The following is a 21,858-nucleotide window of genomic DNA, read 5'->3' as shown; positions in this document are numbered from 1 at the left end:
TTGGTTACAGAAGACCAGGATAGGCACTAGCAAAAAATTCAACTTCCCAAATGAGGGCAATATCCCTGATCAGGGCCCTGTTTCTATAGTTGACAAGTCCTGCAATCACAGTGAGCTCTATCCTATAATTATAGTATCTTAGATCATGAGCTAGGCTAGTACAGATATAGAGCTCACTGTACAATCATAACAATTTTACCAATATTCCAGAATATTGCAGCACTTTTTTTATAGTCCTTGGTTTGCTGGCTGGAACCAAAGATGATATAGTATCACCGATGAAAGTATGTCGCCATGTTCGTTGTTTTCCAACTAAATTTGTTTTTTCTATATTCTTTAGTTTAAAGAAACAGCAATAAATTTCGGACTTTAGCTGGTTTGCACTTATGGCTTAATTACCTCATTACAATATTTACTATTGTTAATGTAGGACTTGAGTTCATTTCCACTCAAGGTTTAGTTTCTTTTTGACCATGAGTGTTGGCAACATGAAACAGCAGATTATTTTAGCTGGTTATTTAACGACACTGTATCAACTACGATGTTATTTAGCGTCGATGAGATTGGTGATAGCGAGATGAGACCGCGGATTTGCCGTAGATTACATGGCATTCCCCTTATGGCTGGGGAAAACCTCGAAAAAAACCCAACCAATCAGCCCAAGCGGGGATCGAACCCGCCCTACCCATCAGAGAACCAAGCTTGTTATATTATAGTCCTCTTGCAACGAAACAAGCGCCGTGGGAATGTTGCTAATGTAGAACATCTGAGTGCCCTTTCAACCATGTCTTTTTTGTTATTTCTTCTTGACTAAATGACTGATGCTCACAACTTTTTTTCATCATCTTCCATCCACTCATGTTCGTCTTTTATTTGATGAAGCAGAGAAGTGAATTTCTCAATATGGAACCACTTCTTTTACAAGATTTGACTGTACACCATAAACGATTGTTTATAGTGCTCTTCCATGCTTGAATTTCTTCTCTGCAGCTTTAATTTTCTTTCATCAAACTTTTTGACATGTGAAACACATCAAAAGCATATTCTATGTTCAGATACTGAATTTTGAGAAAATATCGTACACCTCTATGTCAGAAAGAAATAATTATTTTACGTAACATTTTTCCTTTTACTAGCCTTACTTACTTACTTACAAATGGCTTTTAAGGAACCCGAAGGTTCATTGCCGCCCTCACATAAGCCCGCCATTGGTCCCTATCCTGTGCAAGATTAATCCAGTCTCTATCATCATATCCCACCTCCCTCAAATCCATTTTAATATTATCTTCCCATCTACGTCTCGGCCTCCCCAAAGGCCTTTTTCCCTCCGGTCTCCCAACTAACACTCTATATGCATTTCTTGATTCGTCCATACATGCTACATGCCCTGCCCATCTCAAACGTCTGGATTTAATGTTCCTAATTATGTCAGGTGAAGAATACAATGCGTGCAGTTCTGCGTTGTGTAACTTTCTCCATTCTCCTGTAACTTCATCCCGCTTAGCCCCAGATATTTTCCTAAGCACCTTATTCTCAAACACCCTTAACCTATGTTCCTCTCTCAGAGTGAGAGTCCAAGTTTCACAACCATACAGAACAACCGGTAATATAACTGTTTTATAAATTCTAACTTTCAGATTTTTTGACAGCAGACTAGATGATAAAAGCTTCTCAAACGAATAATAACACGCATTTCCCATATTTATTCTGCGTTTAATTTCCTCCCGAGTGTCATTTATATTTGTTACTGTTGCTCCAAGATATTTGAATTTTTCCACCCCTTCGAAGGATAAATCTCCAATTTTTATATTTCCATTTCGTACAATATTCTGGTCACGAGACATAATCATATACTTTGTCTTTTCGGGATTTACTTCCAAACCGATCGCTTTACTTGCTTCAAGTAAAATTTCCGTGTTTTCCCTAATCGTTTGTGGATTTTCTCCTAACATATTCACGTCATCCGCAAAGACAAGAAGCTGACCTAACCTTTTACTAGCCTGTTCAATAATTTTTCACATGCAGCTCTTTCTAATTCTCCCCTCACCTTTCCTGTTTTTGCATTAGTGCTAAGTCCACTATAACACTAGTATGTAAATCCACGATCAAATAAATAACATATTTGGCAGAATATTCAGGTGAATTATATTGTCCATCACCAGTTAACCAAATATAATTAGTGGAATTCTTGATATAGTATATTTTTTCTTTTCTAATGTTATTCCACAGACTCTCTATTACTTGAGTTGCAAACTCATTCACAATATGTTCACAGGATGTTCTGGACGTCATTGCCATTTTAATTGTTCTACAAAAGACCGAAATGAGGCAAACAAAATACTAGAAAACAAAGGCGATGGAATCAGTATATTCCCTACTGGTCGTTTCCTCTTCAGGGTTGAGAAGTCCAAGATAAAACATTATTGCAGTCACAAAATCTTTCAAACATGTAACATTGTACCTTTTATATATAATGAACTTTGTTTATAATAGTCTGTAAATTTGTTTTCACTCTCACTAGTTTCATTGTCACAACACTCGTCTTCTCTTATCTCATCAGAACTTGGAAAATAGAGACTATGAGCTACATCATCCTCACATAAAACCGAATCAAGAGTCAGACTGTCCTAGGATACGCTTATTTACATAAATGTCGAAACACTTCGACCCCTAGTTCCTTTGCTTTATTTCGTACCTAGTAGTACGCGAATGCTTTGAAGATGGTCCTCCAGAGTCTGGAAAATATGTCACTGGAGTCTGAACTGGAAGCTACAGGGTCACGAATTATTTTCACATTAGGTACAGCTCCTGGTTTTAATTTGGGGCTTCTTAGTTTTCCATCCTTCAGCAATCTAATCTTTAAAGCTGAGACTGGTCCAAATGCTTCTCAGTGAAATGTAAAGAATTCAGTCTTGCAATAGGTCCAGGCTTAAAATGTTTCCCCTTGTAGTATCCAGTCCATTTATTAAACTGTACAGGCGAAGAATTTCTATTGGGAAATCTGAGAAATGATATTCCCAATTTACTAGTATCTCCTCTGCCACTAGAATCACCACAACCATAAGCACTACAACAAGACATCTTAAGGGTTTAAATGTATTTAATTGCAATGAAAATACTAGATCGCAATCTAGTCTGCTATTTATTTAGCATTGTTAGCAGGCGTGTTCTGAACCCAATGACATCAATGCCAATTCCTGTTCGACCCATTATGAGGCAATGGGGTGGCAGAATGAGAAATCAAAAACATATTCCATCTTAACAATTAATTTTAAAATAAGTTGTATTTTCTGTTGTGATCCCCTTTCAAATATGATAAATAGGGACAGGATTTTTATGTAATTACATATTATATTCCTTTCAACCTAACCATATATAAATAAATCTTTGCCAATCTTGTAATTACCATTAATACATTAAAATTTGATACACTTTTTTTTTACATATTTACACCACATTACATATTTGGCTTGGTATTACATAAATCTACATATTTAGGGGTTTTATTAATTTTTACTTCTCTAAAAGAAAAAAAAAAATCCTGCTGGGGAAGTTTACAATTTGAAATACACAGATTTAAAAAGCCTTTATACCCACCCCAGTTCCAGAAAGTAATAGAGGCACTCACCCCATACTTCCCACTGTAAATATGAGTGAACAAAAGACAATCTTTCTCATACAACTACCTTGTAATGTAAAAATCACTCAGAAGTATTTCCTTCATGCCGTGGAGTGGGACGAGGACGACATGATTTCTCTTGAACTGTAATTGTTCTGCACACGTCTTAACAAGCCATTCCCTTGCGATTTGCAACCTTACTCACCCTCTTCCTAAACCTTGCAGGGAAACCCGTGTCAAGCCGGACATGAGCAGCAATAAAGTAGCAGACTTCTGAAAAGAAGCTGGAGTAAAGGAACAAACTGGAAAGATTAAAATAAATAGCTTTTCAGGTTATTGCTTGACCTCTCTACTTTAAATTTAATAGACCTATATGGAAATCGGATTTTCCAAGCAATCAGAAAGTATGGTTCTCGGCTGGAATAATCCTACCCTTCTGAATGCGACAGGAAGTCACTTTTCAAACAACAGTTTGTAAATGCCTATAGTTTGAGGTTTTAGTAGGTATACTTTGTTTCTTACAGGAAGCAGCTAAAATGCATGTGTCCCACATCTCCTATTTTCTCCTAATCCAGTAAAGCGAAATAGTGCTTGCAGTATTGCGATGAACGAAGCTTTCACTACAGATGGAAAAATAGTAATGTGTCAAATGTGCGGTAAAAAAGTCAGGTGCTCTATGAAATCACAACTGGAGAGTCTTATCTATCCTATACCTGCCAGATATTGATATTAAAAATTTTCATGATTTTATATATTTTGGTACATATTCAGCTTATTTTTTTTACATAAATATGTACACATTTCACACCCTGATATTACATAAAAGTCCGGTCTCTAATGATTAAGTTAGCTTGGAGCAAGGTGAAAGGTTATGTTACTCTAAACAAAACTTTAAAATTGAATGAAGTCAGAATCTTCCTAAATGAAGGATTAAAGCTGGTAACAATGTACCTTTTGTGGCAGCCATTCATACATCATGTAGAGAGAGAAGAGGAGAAATTCTGGAAATTGAACACACACTGCAACACCATTGTTCAACTCGTAATCAACTGAGAGCAACAGCTGTGAAGAGGAGAAAAGTATATTGGAAGGAATTTGCTCCTTTTCAGATCGATTAGACATTTACAACCTTCTTTTCATATTACAAAGACAGTCTGTTTTGGAAGGGTGTAACTACTAGCAAGCTTCAGATTTTTAGATTTGAAAGAACTAAAATTAGATTTTTTAACCCATGTTCAGGTTTCTTTTCAGGTCTTCTATTTAAATATTTATAGGTATTTATGGGGGGGGGGGGGAAGCAACATACTGTGATAGCCATGTCAAGACTCAATCACGCGTCCCGCAGAGGGTAGGGCGCGCGAGAAGACGGACGTAAGGGGAACATCTACGTAACAAAGGGAGAGGGGAAGAAAACCGACTGCGACGGACGTAAAGGAAGGCTGGCCGGCAGGGGGAGCTGGAAGTTTCGACAAGTTACACGAGCCAGTTGTTGTAGCAAAACATCTGGAAATCGAAAAGACGAGAATGTGTAATTTAGTAATAAATACAGGAAGCGAGGAGAAGGCAGTTGTTATAGTCCCGTCACTCTAATTTCCGCCAGCCAATCGGGTTGCAGGTTGGCTACATTTAAACGTGTGCGTCTTGTGATTCGCTGATTCATTTCTTAAGGCTCGATAAATACTTAATATAATCGCCTGCCATTTTAGCTCTTTAGTTGGCATTCGCAGAAAGCACACGAAGACGTTATTTGCCGCTCAATTATTTGCTGAATTACATTGCGTTTGATTTATTATCATAGGAGTTACGACATGATAATGTTTAACGGTGTTGCAAATAGATTCCTCACATGGTAGCTCGGCAACGTAAGAACAAAAATGGCGAATGATACTACCTACCTAGACTTTATAGAGCCTTCACTTTCTAAGACAAGCAAAGAGGCGGAGTCACGCCGGAAATAACAGTGTCGGGACTATAGTATTGGACAGCAAGCACAACTTGTCAGTCAGCAGCGCCCAGGAATCTAGGGTTCGACATGTGAGTGAACTTGAGCAGCGTCCTGGTGGAAGCAACGCAGTTGGAAGACTTGAGTTCGAGTGCAGTGGACTGTTTCTATTAAGTCTTGGGTTCGATATACTGGAGTGAATGAGCTAGAGGAACGAGCAAAGGCAACGAACTGTGAACTGACAGTTTTGTTTTGTAAATAGTGCTTTGTGAACATTAGTTGAGATTAGCAGTACATAGTTGTTTTCAATAATCCAAGTGAATTGTCATTGTCGTCTGTGGAGTGCAATAAAGAACACTGTGTTGCTGTGTGGAGTGGAAATCCCATTGTTGACGGGAGTGTTTAAATTAAATTATAGAAAGTGATTATTGTTGAAACAATAAAGTTACAATACCTATTAATGTATTGCAATACTATTAGACTTACATTAAAATATCCGCCAATATACGTCTAAAAAGTAGCCTGATTAGTCATGCATAACTGTCTCGCATCCACAAAGGATCACCACATGATTCACGTGTTGGGATATCGGAAGGCGTTGGCAAGATGAGTGGTGAGACAGCTCACCCTTGATCACAAGACTGCAAGAATGGTAATAAGCCTAGAACACTTGTGGTTATATGCGCTCAAGTGCAATGACTTCCTGTTCAGAATCAACACAGCAGATGAGACATGAGTGCATCACTTTACCCTGGAGGCCACCTCAATGACATTGAAACATCCCAGTTCACCAGTTCGAAGTGTCGCAGTGCGCAGGGAAGATTATGCTGACAGTGTTCTGGGATGCGAAGGGTGTCATTTTGCTTGGATTTCCTCACTGCAGGGATCGTCAATCAATCAATCAATCAATCAATATTCCCATCATTCCTAGGTGGAACATAGGGCTCTCAGAAAGCTTCTCCATCTGACTCTATTCCTGGCCAACGCCTTAATCTCACTCCATGTCTTCCCCATCGTTTTTGCTTCTGTGAGAACAGTTCGTTTCCATGTTATCTTGGGTCTGCCAATTCCTCTGCTGCCCTGCGGATTCCAATCCAATGCCTTCCTGGCGGGGTCATCTGTAGGTCGGCGAAGTGTATGTCCCAGCCATCCCCACTTCCTATGCCGAATTTCAAGTTCAACTGGTTTTTGTTGGATATCTGGACCGGCCAGAATATTTTTAATATGTTTCTCAAACATCTATTAATAAAAACTTGTAGTTGATTGATAATAGTTTTAGTTATTTTCCAGGTTTCACAGCCATATAAAAGCACCGATTTGACATGTGTGTTAAAAATTCTCAGTTTAGTATTTATTGTATAGGCAGCACTCTTCCATATAGGCTTTAGCAGCCCAAAGGCATATCTTGCCTTCTTTATTCTTACTCTCACATCGCTATCTGTAGCACCATTCTGGGAGACTATACTGCCTAGATATGAGAATTCCTTCACATTTTCAATTACGCCTCTGCTTAGAGTTAGAAGAGTAGGTTGATTGGTACCTATGCGCAATTCTTTGGTTTTATTAATATTGATTTGAAGACCCACTTTCTGTGCTTCCTTTTCCAATTGTTGCAGTTTGGCTTTCATATCTTTAAAGGAATGAGCTAAGAGACAGATATCATCCGCATAGTCTAGATCTTCTAGTCTACCGGAGAGCCCCCAACGGATTCCTCTATGGGAAACACTCACTCTTCTTAGAGTTGCATCTAAGTCCAGGTTGTCCACACCTGTGGAGTAACGGTCAGCACATCTGGCTGCGAAACTAAGTGGCCCGGGTTCGATTCCCGGTCGGGGCAAGTTACCTGGTTGAGGTTTTTTCCGGGGTTTTCCCTCAACCCAATATGAGCAAATGCTGGGTAACTTTCGGTGCTGGACCCCGGACACATTTCACCGGCATTATCACCTTCATCTCACCCAGATGCTAAATAACCTAAGATGTTGATAAAGCATCTTAAAATAACCTACTAAAATAAAAAAAAAAGACCAGTTTAAAGAGGAGCGGTGATAACTCGCAGCCTTGCCTTTCACCTATGCCGACATGAATGATTGGGGACCGTCAATGCAGCACACTATTGCCACACACTAAGCCAACTGAAGTCCGCCATTTGACACAAGAGACTAAGGCACTAAGTCGAGGGGTTTGTTCTTGGACGACAATGCAAGATCCCCCAGACAGCAAGGGACACTGCAGAACACAATTGTCGTCTGGGATGGGAGAGACAGAAACATCCGTCCTACAGCCCCATTCTTGCCCCATCAGACTTTCACCTTCGCCTTCACTTCAGAAGCAATGAAGAGGTGCAACAAGCTGTCAAGAATGTCCTGAAATTGCTGGGCACCAAATTTTACCAGGAGGGTTTTTTTAAATTGATTTCACATTATGATAAATGTATCAATGTTGGTGGCGACTATGTGGAAAAGTAGCCAAAGGTTTCTTTTTTGTTATGACGTGTTTTTTTTTTCACTTTGTTATACAGCTTCCCTGTGAAATAAAACGACGAAAGTTATATTCGAAACGCCCCTTGTACAACTAATTAGGTCTTTTAGGTCCTATAAAATGTAACTGTGTTATTTGTTGGTACATCAAATAAAATAAAATAAAAAATATTTCGAAAGTAACGAGATGGCAACAGAATAAGTTCGAACATAAGAATCAGGGGCTTGATTATTAGGGTTTCCTTTTTGTCTATTTTGATTAAGTAATGAACCAATTACAATATAACGTCTGGTCCACAATAAACCAGGAACGGAAACGACGAGAATGAGAAGCTTGCCAGAGCCTGGGAATGTGAATGTTGGCGAAGTTTTAACGGCCGTTCTCATTTTCGAACACAGACTACCTACTAATTCATTCTATTGTCATCAAAAAGCTATTTGGTCATTGCATATTTTGTAGCAAGGAGACCGTGACATAATTTCTTCTTCAGCCATCATTTCTAACTCAGAAATTCATAGAATCACTTTCAATGCTACGTATAATATTCGGTGTCATAAATTTTGAAGTTGGCTAACCTGTGTTTATGTTGGCTGGCTTGTACTCATGAGAGAACGCCATTGGTCAATTACACATAAATAACATCAAAAGGCATAATATTATGGACTTTACATATGGGCTATTCCATCTCAAATCGATCGAAATATAGAGAAAATTGACCTTGCAATTTTTAAATACAATAAAACTTTTTCTGTCCGTTGACAACTGTGATACAATGCTTTGTGCAAAGTTTGAGGGATCAGAACTTCATAGTGTTTAAATTTAAAATATTTCAATTTATCGTATTTTCATAAAATTAGCAACTTTAAACTGTTGTGGCTCCGAAACCCTTTCACCCAATGATCAAAATCACGGTTTATTTTGATGCTGAGAAATTAAAGTTTATATTGACATGTAAACAGTTTTTCTTACTTTTTTATGGAAATGGAGAAATTTAGATATTTCTTCATTAAGACGCCTTTGCCCACGAAAAAATATTAAAAAAATATATGGTTACATTCCGCATTGAAAGTACAAATAAGCACATTTTTTACTGGTGCACCGTTGATAGGAAAGTATTGAAAATATCAAATAAAGAAAATAAATAGTACGTGCGTGAACTAACCAGCTGACTGTGAGGCAGGAGCTAGCCATGGCAAGCAAGACCTGGAGACATAAACACGTGATGTTTCGTCTAGTAGCGCATAGCTGGGCTAGCTTTATCACAAGTTTTCATAAACACAGGAGTAAAATGACGCCCAACACTCACTTATCTTCATCTCTTGGCCAGTTCGTGCGGTACTGCGCCGTTCAAGTCTAGGCATGTGAAAATAATTTAATACCCTCGAAACTTATTGCCGAGCCACTAAGCAAACAATGCCGAATCCCTCTTAATAATGCAAGGTTTTTTCTCAATATTTGTTACATTTTTACAAATGGGCAAAAAGCCTAAAAGTAAATAAAATCAGATTATCTGTTTCTTTGTATACAATAAAAATAAGGATTACTTATTAACATAACCTACCAAATGTCAGCTTCAAAATGAGCTCCCTTTCAATGTTCTGCAGTAAATGATTCCAGAGTTCTGAGCGCTGAAAGAGGCTTGTTTTTATAAAATACGCTGAATTTGTCTTTCAATAGTATGAAAACCACTTGACTTTCGATAGTATATTTTTGAAAATGCACTCTCCTCAGCACCTTGTATAACTAGGGAAAAAATTAGAGTATTAAAAAAATGCGAGGTTTTTTACTGATCGATTCTATATGGAATAGCCCATATTGTTATTGACATACTTATTGATATATGGCATACATAGATGTTTCCATTCTCGGTTTATTGTGAATCAAAAATCTTCACATTCATATCCTCTGCTTCCTGTTCTCGTTCTCGGTTTATTGTGAACCAGTCGTAAGTTACAATCAAGCTGTATTTTATAAATTATATTGGGGGGGGGGGGAGGGAGGAAGAGGAAGAAGCTCTGATACTGCCTACTGCTTCTAGAGTGATTACAAATAAACTGTTAATTTCTTATAGATGGAACATGATAAAAAACTCTTCCTCGCTGTTAAAAAGAAACATTAAGTTTATTAAAAAATTACATAAAAGAATTCTATCTGGTCCAATCAAACATGTTCTTTCATACCAACTACACTATGTGTTGAACAATTTTAACTCGTAGAAGAAGTGTTTTGTTTTCAAAAGCTATAAAAGTTTATCTAAATAAAAATACAAGTTTTCTTCAACATCCAATCTTAAATATACAATGCTCCTATGTGTCAAAACATACAGTTACGCAAATAAGGAGACTATCGAAAATTTATACTTTGTTTGCCATATCACTATGTTTAATTTAAAATTTACAGCAAACATCTAATTTGCCAACCAATGGCCAGCAGTGTAGTGGTAACATTACTGTCAAATAACACCATGTCCAGCAAGTTTGCATGTCTTTTCACACTGGAGCATCCTCTTCAGAGTATGTAAATAGTTCAATAAAAATAAAAATAATATTAGATAAAATGTTTGCCAGAACTAGTCAACAGCCCTGAATTCATAATCATGCTATCTCCTTCAAGTTATGTGAGCTATCAGATAACATAACATACCATTTGTAACATTACTTGAAAGCTGCCATACAACTGTCAACATTTATGGCAACAGATTGCACATGGAATAAACGTGAAATCTTACTGGATCCTAAAATTTTGCTCTTATGAAACAAAAATTATATTTCTACTAAAAACAGAAAGCATCGAACTGATTACCGTATTCATTTTGTAAATGAGATATCTTTTCATACTTCAAACAACTATTTTACACCAACACATGATCATAGTATAGGACATTATACAATTTTGTGGGAATAAAATTTTTAATTGTATTCCTAAAATGAATGGATGGACTTACTTATAACCTATGTCACAGAAAACATGTGAAAACTTACATAAATCTCCAAGCATAATACAAAAGTAACTTGAAAAACATAAGAGTCTGGTATTGTATGCAATTATCTGATGAATTCAAAGTACCGTAAACAATAGCAATGATAATGCAATCTTATAGTTTAACAATGTGATGTCTGTAAAAAGCACAATGTTCAAGAAATACATTAAGGAAATCATAAACATTTAATAATATTCATCTCTTTCTTCTCCCTGCACTTATTATGAAAGCTCATACAATAGCAAAGCCAGGAAAAAATAAAAAAGAGAAATGAGAATTCTTCACGAGAAGATTTTAAGAGTGATATCAATAAACGGACAATATTAAGAATTGATATTACTGAAAATTATCTGCTACTGAAGTGGAAATATTAGAGAAAGCTAACAGAGAAAAAATGTGACCGAAGTTTAGTTTTCAATTTATATTTTGGATGAGGTGGATACATTCGAACTTAAATGTGAAAATCTCTAGAGGATTAGATAAAGGAAATAATCCTTTATTATGAAGACAATCTCAGGGCAAATATCACGATCAAACAGCTTGGAACCAGCGTGATAAAGTTAAAAAATCAGGTACTGCTTGAACAGGATTTTTTCCATCAAATTCGGCACTATGCAAAGATTGTCAAATGTTATAACAAGACTCATTACCTACTGCTGTGCATTGTTTAGCAAGTTACATGACACACCTTGAGCAGGCGCATCTGTCTGTAGCGTACGCAGCTAATAAATAATCTATTGGTAGCTATCTGACACTTAAAACACGAAAACAGAAGAGGCTGCTTTGATTACGGCAACATCAAATACATGAAATACAGCAATATGATAAAGTAATTAGTAGAGTTGGGCAAAGCATTATTTGTAAAGTATCTGGCACCACTACACTCCAGTCAAGGGATATATTCAATTTTCATTCCAAACACCTGTGATGTATGGTGTAAAAAAGAGGAACCTCAAAATGAAAACCAATGCCGCAGAAAACAAAGTACAGAAAACAACTTACTGTTAATTACATGTATATTTGGCTTGACAAAATCCTATGTAATTTTGTTTTCAGATGAGATTAATGTAAGTGCAAGTTTTAATGAATTAAAATTTTCTGCTCCTAATCTAATATTACTGTCAGATGTCCACAAACTATTTACCCATAACTTTCAACATTCTAATGTCATATCTATATAGCTTTCACATTGCTTCCATTAGCATCAACAACTTTATGAAGACTTCAGTACTGAAAACAGCATTTCATTATCACAATGAAAATGAAAAATCCCACTGACTGCTAAAAGCAGAAATAAGCCAAAAACCAAAATACAGTTTTGTTAACCAATTATCTCCGCAGGAAACGAGAAACAGAAATTAATGCAAATAAAATATACAGCCTCTAGTACACAATTACTCAATTTGACAAAAATTTCTTGCACAATCATTTGTGAATAAAGTACTGTACATTCTCTATAATTAAATAATGAGAAAACAGACAAGAAAACTAAATGAGACTTTATAAAATGATTTACAAGGATTTTATCAAACATGTTGCAATTCCAACCAAGCCAGCACAGAAAATATTCACTTTATGGCACCTCTTCTTTCATTAACATCACATTGTTTCAGACAGACCCTACTGTGATGGCCAACCCACAAACTGAAATCATATGTATACTAATTACTATTGACTGATATAAACATGGTAGCTTTTACCAGTGTGAACAATTACTAGATCAGAACATCATTTCTTTCATCATTATTTGTCAATAAAATACTGTATGCTCAATAATTAAATAAATATGAAAAAAAAAAAAAGGGCACAAAAAAGTATGAATTAAGGGAAGATCATAAACATCTTGTAAAACTGCAGGCTTTCATAGCAAGTGGGTTGCGGGGAGGGGGGGGGGGGATAGAATTTGAGATTAATTTCTCCACATTTAGAACCTACTTACAGGTTCCACTCTTATGGCCTCATTTCTTCAGACGTAGAAGGGTGTCCACTATATGGATTTGTTACATTTTGCTAATTGAGCCTAGGAAGTAGACGACCTTTGCAGATACAGTATTCAAAGGTACAATGTACGTGAAGGAAACCTGAAAATAGGTCCAAAATTCTCTTAAATTCCTGATGTGTCAGCAATGCTAGTATTTGCCTCAGGATGTCTTCTCTTTCAACATTACTGATTCAAATAGTTTGTGCTGTTCGCTAATCCCTGAACTGAAGTCATATGCGAGCCAGAAAATACTGATTATAACAAATTAGTAAACGTCACCAGTTCCGATAACTTGTAAAATGGTACCATATGATTTCAGTTTGTTTTCATATTTTTTACTTACCAATAGCACAGTATTTTGTTGGCGAACTATGATACAGAAAATTATATTTAAATTACATGTCATATTTGTATAAGGTCACATATTTCATCATGACGAGTTGTTTAAACTGGTAAAAGTTACAAAGTATTCTGAAACAATCAACCAGGTCCAACACATATCAAGAATACATAACATGTTTTATTCCCATGTACACCACTTTTGCAGAAATTAAAAATCTGTGTTCAGTATCTAAATAATACGTCATACTTGAAAATTGTATGTAGATTGGCCAACAAATATATGCTAACCTGCCACATCAGAGCAACCAAATATCGCACAAATTATATCTTGTTAAAAAAAAATTCCACCACTAAAAATATGTAAGCACTGTCATTCAAGATCTGATTGCTGGTGAGTTTGAATTTAATAAAATTTTTGCTGTAATGCATTCACAATGCAGGTACACTTTACAACACACACACGTGAGAGTCTCTTCATGTCGATATCAACTGAAACAAAAAGAAAAACACAATTTTCAGTAAACGTAACTAAAGTCTATCAAATAGATGTCCTCTTAACCAGGTTTTACTGTGCTATAAAGTTTTCAGCCATTAATATTTTAAATGAAAAGGATATTGCAAAAGGAGGAGGATCATTCACGAAATAAAACACATACAGAGCCCATTCCTTTGGTCTTGCTGACAAGAAAACCCTCCACAATATCAGGAAGACACCCCTTCTTGAATGTGAACGGAAACTAGTCTACAATTTTTTTTTTCTGACAACAGAACTAGTATGACACAAAAACTAGGTTTGAAGTACAGCATAAAACGATCCAACCTATGAGTATAATAATCTTTCTATTTGTGAGTGAAGACAAGTAAGATGCATCACATCTTACACTACAATAGAGACCACTTTGTCACAATTTAAGTAGCTCAGCAATAATTCTGGACGTGACAGTCCACAGAGGGTCAAAGCTGACCAGCCAATTGCTAGCCTCACATCCACATGCCTCAACAGAGATGAACAATCATCCAACCAGTATGGGGGTATCATGTGATTAGCATGATGCACCCCCAGTTTATAGCTGATTTATGGCTGCAAAAGGGTATCTGTCGGATACAGGGGGGAGAGCCATTAATCCTTCCCATTGAAGGCTTTAAGGAACCAACCTGGACAAATACCCAATGTCCCATATCTACCTTCCCATGGTGCAGCTGTTAGTAAGCATAATTTTACAAGCTGAACTAAAGGGACGGCTACTCATCAATTAGCATTGGTCAGCTCGATGAGTTAATGACTGAATTTGGTATAATTTTCCTCTATTCACTAACTAATTCCCTCTTTACCCTTTCCTATCCAGTCCTCTGACTGAACTCTTACTTTCTTTGACCCCAACGGCATTAGAGCATTCGAGGCCTAGGGGTTCATTTCACTTTCCTTCCTCCTCTTTCTACTTTTCTGTTCCTAGTGCTGACCTGCTATGGCACTAAAATCGTCCTCCAGTGGCTTAAGGAGGGAAAGCTGGTGATCAACAAGATCTCCCAGCTAGGTCCAATGGACCCGTTGACCAACAGCAGGTTTTGTCCTCCAGACATTCTGGGGGTTGAAGTAGCCACAAAAACATTAAAATATGGTGTTCACTTAAATCGGCTACAACTTGCCATTTTCATTCAAACCAAGAAATGGATTCGGAACACCTCAAAATCTGTGCTTCAGTGGCTGGCCATGATAATATCTTGAAAAATATTGGCGTGCAAGAGGTCAAATGACTTTACTGTCAAACGCCTGGCATTAGAAAACAACAACATAGCTGATTTATAGAACTGGACTTCACTATCATACCTCCTCAAATTTATTACAATGCTGGATAGGCACTGGTCCCATACAATGACTAAAATTTCATAAGAAAATTTCTCCCCCCTCCCAAGACCAAAATCAAACAATCAATCTGTAACAAGAGTCCAAAGCACTTATACCCCCCCCCCCCCGCCACTTTATCTTCTAATACAAATTCGGTACTATGTGATGAAGGTCGAAGATGTAAAATTTATATTTGGTCTACAACTTTAACAGATTTGGAAGAATTACGAATCATGGAGCATCACATCAAACATGTATGCTCCAAAAGGCTTGCAAAAGGCATCTTCCATGCAAGCTCTAATCTACTTCAGGAAGTTGTTGACTTACAATTTCTATTGGTACTTTCCCCATACCCTATTAAAGACTATTTATGTAAGAATTTCCAATTGTGTTTTGACCTGTGTGAATCCAAAGTTCATGTCAATGTGCATACAACAGTTTCATTTTAAAGTTTATTATTAATATTTTTGATAGCGTAGATAGTGTCACTGAATACTTGCCAACCATATGAGCCATCTGTATGATTCACAACTATTTCAGTGCATGAGAACTTATATATGATTTCAATATAATCTTATGATCTAAATCTGTACTTCGATTGTAAAGGTTGTTCATATTTAACAGCACACAACATAATATAAAGAAATCTTAACTTAATTGTAACAATTAAAATGATTTCTTACATAGTCTGTTATGCTATTCATGAATGCAAACAAACTGTTCACATCCCTGCAGGATATGTGGAATAAAAGAAAAGTCACCAATAATTTAAACTAGGCAAAAACACTGAACTGGAAAGAACATGTTGTCAGACTGTCCTATATTCGCCAAAATGAATCTGATCACATGTTCTGAAAGGTCACAGAAACTTACGAAGACTTAAAAACCAATGGATAGAGACTATAACAGACCACTAGTCTAATATGTGGAATGTTGATGATTATGATGAACAACATAAACGTAACAGGGTGAGCAGTGGTCATCTGAGCAACGTATGGGAGATTCCCTCTTCCACAACTGTCAATCACAAACTTACTTAAATAATATTGAAAATGAAGAATTATTACTAATAGTGACACAAAGTTATCTAACGCATTTGAGTGGAAATCTCTTGAACTTTTTTTTTCAGTACCACAGCACTTTCTCTTAAGACTTTGTACAGTTTATTCAACGAATATGCGAAATAAATTAATACTTTACTTACCGACTTTACAGTGGACTTGATAAAATCTTTCTTGTGGGCCAAATCAAACTCAGGATAGTGAGCGTACACTTGCTTGCAGACAGTTTTCATTGTAATTTCTTCCAAGTTTGCACCTTCCAAAATTTCTTTCACGTATGTCTTGATTTCGTCATCCTGGAATCAATCCAAGGTATTAAGTGTACATCTACGAGCATTATACGGTGTGCGGCATACACAACTTACTGGCATTACAATCAGTCATGGCGCACGTGTTTAGTGGGGAGATCTAAATGCTCTCTCATACAGAAGGAGAACGAATTGGTGGGTGAATGGTGCTGATTTAGGCCTATAGTCCCATAAAAATAATGCACCAGTAAAATCTTATCTTTTTATCAAGGCCTATTTTGAAAATGATGTCCACCTTTCTGGAGGCAAGAATCACATAGGACTAACTTATAGATATTCAAGCAAGAATACAGCTAAGTTCTAGAAAATCTTCACACCGATTAGCTCAAGAATGCAGCACGTCACTAAGATCAGAAATGATTCACTTTCATCCTTATCCTGTGGAGTAATGGTAAGCATGCCTGACTGTGAAACAAGAGCCCTGGATTCAAATCCTAGTTCGGGTCTTTTCCAAGGTTTTCCCCTTCAACCACCTGAAGCAGAATTTGTAGATAATTTTCGGCACTGGACCTAGGACTCATTTCGCCTTCATGTATTATCTACAATAGTTTCAGGTCGACCACAGATTCAGTAGACGTAGTGCCATGATTTGCCTACAGTTATGTCTGAGAGAGCTGCACATGATCCCTGGGAGTTGAATGGGGCTCCAAATTGGATAACAAACCAGGGACTAGGTAGCTCCCTTGGACAGATAGTGGCACCATCACGGTATCTAGTGTTGCAATCTTCAGGGTCATAAAGGATGCAAACAGATGTTATCAATCTCAGGCTGAGGACCACAGACCTGGATGCCATAACTCAATCGGTAAGCTGGCACCAAGCAGTGAATCACGTACTTACAGGAATGTAGTCCTGAGGACTTCACAACAGTCATCCCACAATAAGGTCAGTACAATAGGCCTCAGGCTGTGGTGAAAGCCATTAGGCCCTCCTCAGAATAGGAAGAAGACAGTGGTTCATAGATTACAGCAAGGTGATTCAGCCACTTGCGTGAATTTTTAAGTGAATGTTGTAATTTGTTCACGACAGTAGTGTTGATCCATCTAAATTAATAATGATGGACTAAGCTTGATCCTTTTAAGCGGTTATTTCTACTCTCAGAAGATAAGGCACTAGGGACTCCGAAAATTCTCATTTAATGCATTTAGGTCCTCTTCATGACCAGAAAGTATGTGGTGTAGCATCACTGCAGCCAGGATAACTTGTCCTATTTTTTTCACGATAGTCAACTCTCAGCTTTATGTGCAAGACATACTGCGGCTTTTCTTTATGCTGACTGAAGATGAAAAACAGTAAGCTGACTGAAGATGAAAAACAGTCTGCTTACTTCCAACAGTATAATTCCACTCCACATACAGAGCCTACATCATTAGAAAAAGTGTTTAATAATCATATAATATTAGTTGTGGATGTTTACCAGCTCGTTCACTGGATTTAAATGTTCTTAATTTTTATCTGTGGTAGAGGTGGTGTGTGACGGCATTTTATCATCACAGTTCTGACCTGGAACATCTCCAGAAAAATCGCTGTGACAGATAATAGCGATTTTGTCACAGTGTGATTTTTGTGTCTGGATGATTCTTGTCGACTGCGGTTGTTGTAATGCCCTGGCATTCACAGAGTCATTCATTAAAGCTGATGGCAGGCAATACATGCCACATTCCAATGATATGTCATCAGTCATAATGTAGAAGTTGCTGCCAAGTCCTAGCTTATTCGAGTTCTTCAAATCTTCAATTCTTCGTCATTTTACAAACCTAAGGAATATAACTGTTCTTTGCAAGGGTATTTATATCGGAACAAATCTGGAATGAATCAATCAATCTTCTTGATGTATCCAGCTATTTGCTGACAACATAAAGTCCATTATAGTCAACTGGAATAAATACTGTAATGTACTGAACATGTATCTTCGTTTTGAGACCCAAACCATTACTTCTAACTGGTGACCAGTAATGTGTTCAGTCTTCTCTTTCACATATTCCATAATATTAGATTATTGAGATTTTACAGAAATCAGTAATGAGAGTTAAATAAAATTGTTACATTATCTACATTAATTGCCTTTAGCAACATGGACTATAAATTAGCACTGTATTTAATCGAACATTTCAATGTTTCTCATCACGAGGCAAGATATATTTATGTTTATCTTTCTTCTGAAATTGAATTGATATACCCTGCCATATCTTAATATCAACACTAATGATTAGTGTGGCGTTGGCGTTACTGTGCTGTGTCCCAAGAATGTCTACGAACGTGTCATTATAGCTTCAGTATCAAACAGTTGCCCTCGTTAATCTCTAGAGTGGGTTGATAGTAATCTTCTGACTTGCAGTTGTCAGGAATCTGGAGCTGTGATATGCGTACATCAAACAACATGGCTATGAAATACGTATCAGTTGGAGACTGCGATTTCTTCGAGCTGTGATTTTAGAACTATAGTCACAGTCGGAACCAGTGACAAAATCACAAGTCTTCAAATCTTACATCACTAATCAGTGGGGAAATTTAAAACAGAAAGCATGAGTGAACAATCCACACATTCTGGAAGAGCTGTAGAATGAAATCAGACAAGTGCTGAGTGAAATTACTGATATGGAATTGCAGAAGGTGTTTCAGAATTTTCTACGTCAATATGGTTCTAGCATCCAGAAAGGTGGACGTCATTTTCAACATATGCTTTTATAAAAGGTAAGTTCAACATAATGTTTTCTTATTACCCCTTACCAGTGCATTATTTGTATGGGACTACACACCTAAATCACTGTCATTCACTACCGATTCGTTTTCTTCATATGCAAGAGAGCAGTCAGATCTCCCCACTAAACATGTGTGTTACAACCAGTTATAATGCCGGTAAGTTTTATATGCTGCGCACTGTATATGCACGGAAGAAATTGCAGTACTGTTATTGACTTTAAAATTATTACAAAATGTAACTCGTAACATTTTCCACTTAAAACTCAAAATTTTAAAGTTTTAGCGAATGTGAACCCTAATGGTGGAAGAGGGAGGCGTTGAACAGAAGAGAAGGTAAGGATTTTCTTTAATACAAAGAATTGAAGGTTTGAAAATTAATCACCAGGCAAGATCATTCTGGTAAAAACATTTTCCCAAGTTCTTACTTGTCTCACATGCATTTCCACATTTCATAGTTACTTAGATCTATAATCTTTTCGCTGTAAGAAAAATCCTAATGTAAACAATAGCACGTGACTGAAGTGAGGCTTCACTCATTGGCCACTGTTTGGCGCCATAAATTCTCACTATGTGTTCCCGCCCACTCCTGTACATTATGTTTCATATTAAACATTTCCCGTTACTTGTCAAGTAGGCCTAACCTAACTAATATGCATTCGCTTGCTTAGGAAACATTTACTTTATAATAACTGTAATTAAAACTCACTTATTATATACATTTAAGACTATTTGTTTTTCTCCGCCTTTGAGAGGGTTTCTACTTTTATGATTAATAACTACACACACCGAAGATGCAGAAGTCATACTTCAGTACCACGTGCTTACGTGAATAACTATGAGTTCAAGTGACACCAGCTTGTTACAAGAACAGACTACCTCGGTATTACTGTTGGTATTCATCCGCGTTCATAGTACATAACAAAATATAAAAGTAGCTTTTCTTTTACATAGCGTTTTACATATGAGTGAACTTTTATGTTTCACCGTATTTAACAACTAGAATTCAATTTTGTTATTTTCAAACAATACAAGATTATGGTTTCCAAATACGAACTATATTTTCCTGCATCATGTCAGTGTTTCGACTGGGAGCCAATCATGGGTATGACAGCAACGTGCTTATGTTTACATTAGGATATTTCTTACAGCAAAAACAGTATAAATATACGTGTTCTATAGTACCTAAAATCGAATGAACGAATATTTATTAACTACAAATTATATTAGAGTATTTTTACTTCTTCTTTTAGGTTTACCAACACATCCAGTGAACTTATGGGTAACAACTCCTTTCTCATTTCATATTCGGCATTCTCAAGAATTGTGCGAGAAACAATGACCATTGGCATCAAGAAATTACCATATTTGCTGGCATATAAGACGCATCCCATTTTTTTTGGAAACATTGTTGTGGAAATAAACTTTGTCACTTAATATTATTATGAATTTACAGCATTTCAAATATGAAGTAATAGGTAGGTCTATTTTCATCACATACCTAATGTAACTATCTTCTTTGACAAAACCCACAAATTCATCTACAGAACTAAATGTCACTTTAAATCTCTTCTAAAACTGAATCTGAGTACTCAAACAACAAATCGACCTCTGTACCATCCAGGCATTACTAATGCCACACTTCTCAGTTTTATAGCATCCCATGAAGCTGTGACCCATTTGTAAATTCAGTAGTTGCATATAAGATGCATCCTGTTTTTAGACCCATTTTCAAAAGAAAGAACAAAAGAGTGCGTTTTATATGCCAGCAAATGTGGTACATCCATGAGAAGCCAGCATCCATCACCTCTTTTGCCTTCTATTTCTCACCCCAAAATTCCAATGCAGAGATTCATGGTATTCTGTATGAAGAATAAATAATGTAAAAAATAAAAGGCCGAAACATTTTAGATTTCACTGCTTATTATGAGTTAAGACTATTTAAAACTGTGTACCTGTTCCAGTTCATAAATTCCATTACAATAGAAAATAAAGAATGAATGAATGTTAGGTTTTCTATGATTCAACATTTTCCTAGCACATTTTCATACTTTTAGTTGTACAATGCCTGAACAATGCAAAGTATAACGTTGGTTGGTTCCTACTGGCTATCAGCAGTATTAAAATTAATAATTTTCTCCCTAGATTCTCAATATAAGGCTACTAAATTATTGATCTTATGTTTATCACTGTCTGACTGCACTCTCTTTCTATTAACTCAAGTTTTTTGAAGTTTGGTTGTATTTTTTTAAGCTTTTTTTTTTTAATTAGCAATTTCATTTCTGCAAAGTAAAGTATATTTTAAGAATCTAATGCTGGATTGCCAGGTAACATATCAATAAAAAAGTTATTATATAATTAACTAACGAGTCTTCAAAGTTTGTGGGCTGTTAAATTATACATTGCCTTTGAGTGACATTAACAAACTGTTATCATACTGTCAGCCATTTCACTTTGCATTCTGAAAAAGGCATCATCATCAGCTACAGTCACGTAGGTACGCAATATTTGTTGGCCTAAACAGAATCCAATATTGTAATAAATTTCTAACATTAAATCTGTAATGATATTTTTGTGGTCTTGTAAGATAATCTATACTAT

At 36.5% G+C, this 21,858-nt stretch overlaps 1 protein-coding gene across 3 annotated transcripts in view; it reads right to left on the bottom strand.

Annotated features, from left to right (window-relative positions):
• Nucleotides 1-10,135: 10,135 nt before the first annotated feature.
• The window catches only part of Dek (protein), a 33,453-nt gene continuing 21,730 nt past the window's right edge, over nucleotides 10,136-21,858 (bottom strand). For 2 of the 3 annotated variants that reach the window (XM_069820382.1, XM_069820383.1), the window contains exons 8-9: nucleotides 16,393-16,545; nucleotides 10,136-13,831 (exon numbers count right to left, since the gene is read on the bottom strand). In XM_069820382.1, coding sequence (XP_069676483.1) covers nucleotides 13,817-13,831; nucleotides 16,393-16,545 — 168 coding nt within the window. In that variant the 3' untranslated portion in view covers nucleotides 10,136-13,816. The remainder of the gene's footprint in view (nucleotides 13,832-16,392; nucleotides 16,546-21,858) is intronic. The other variant, XM_069820384.1, reaches the window with a different exon arrangement.

Source organism: Periplaneta americana, chromosome 3 (genome assembly GCF_040183065.1).
Source record: "Periplaneta americana isolate PAMFEO1 chromosome 3, P.americana_PAMFEO1_priV1, whole genome shotgun sequence".
In the NCBI taxonomy this organism is placed as follows: domain Eukaryota; kingdom Metazoa; phylum Arthropoda; class Insecta; order Blattodea; family Blattidae; genus Periplaneta; species Periplaneta americana.
The sequence above is the reverse complement of the archived record's forward strand: the minus strand, read 5'-3'. Positions and strand labels throughout refer to the sequence as shown.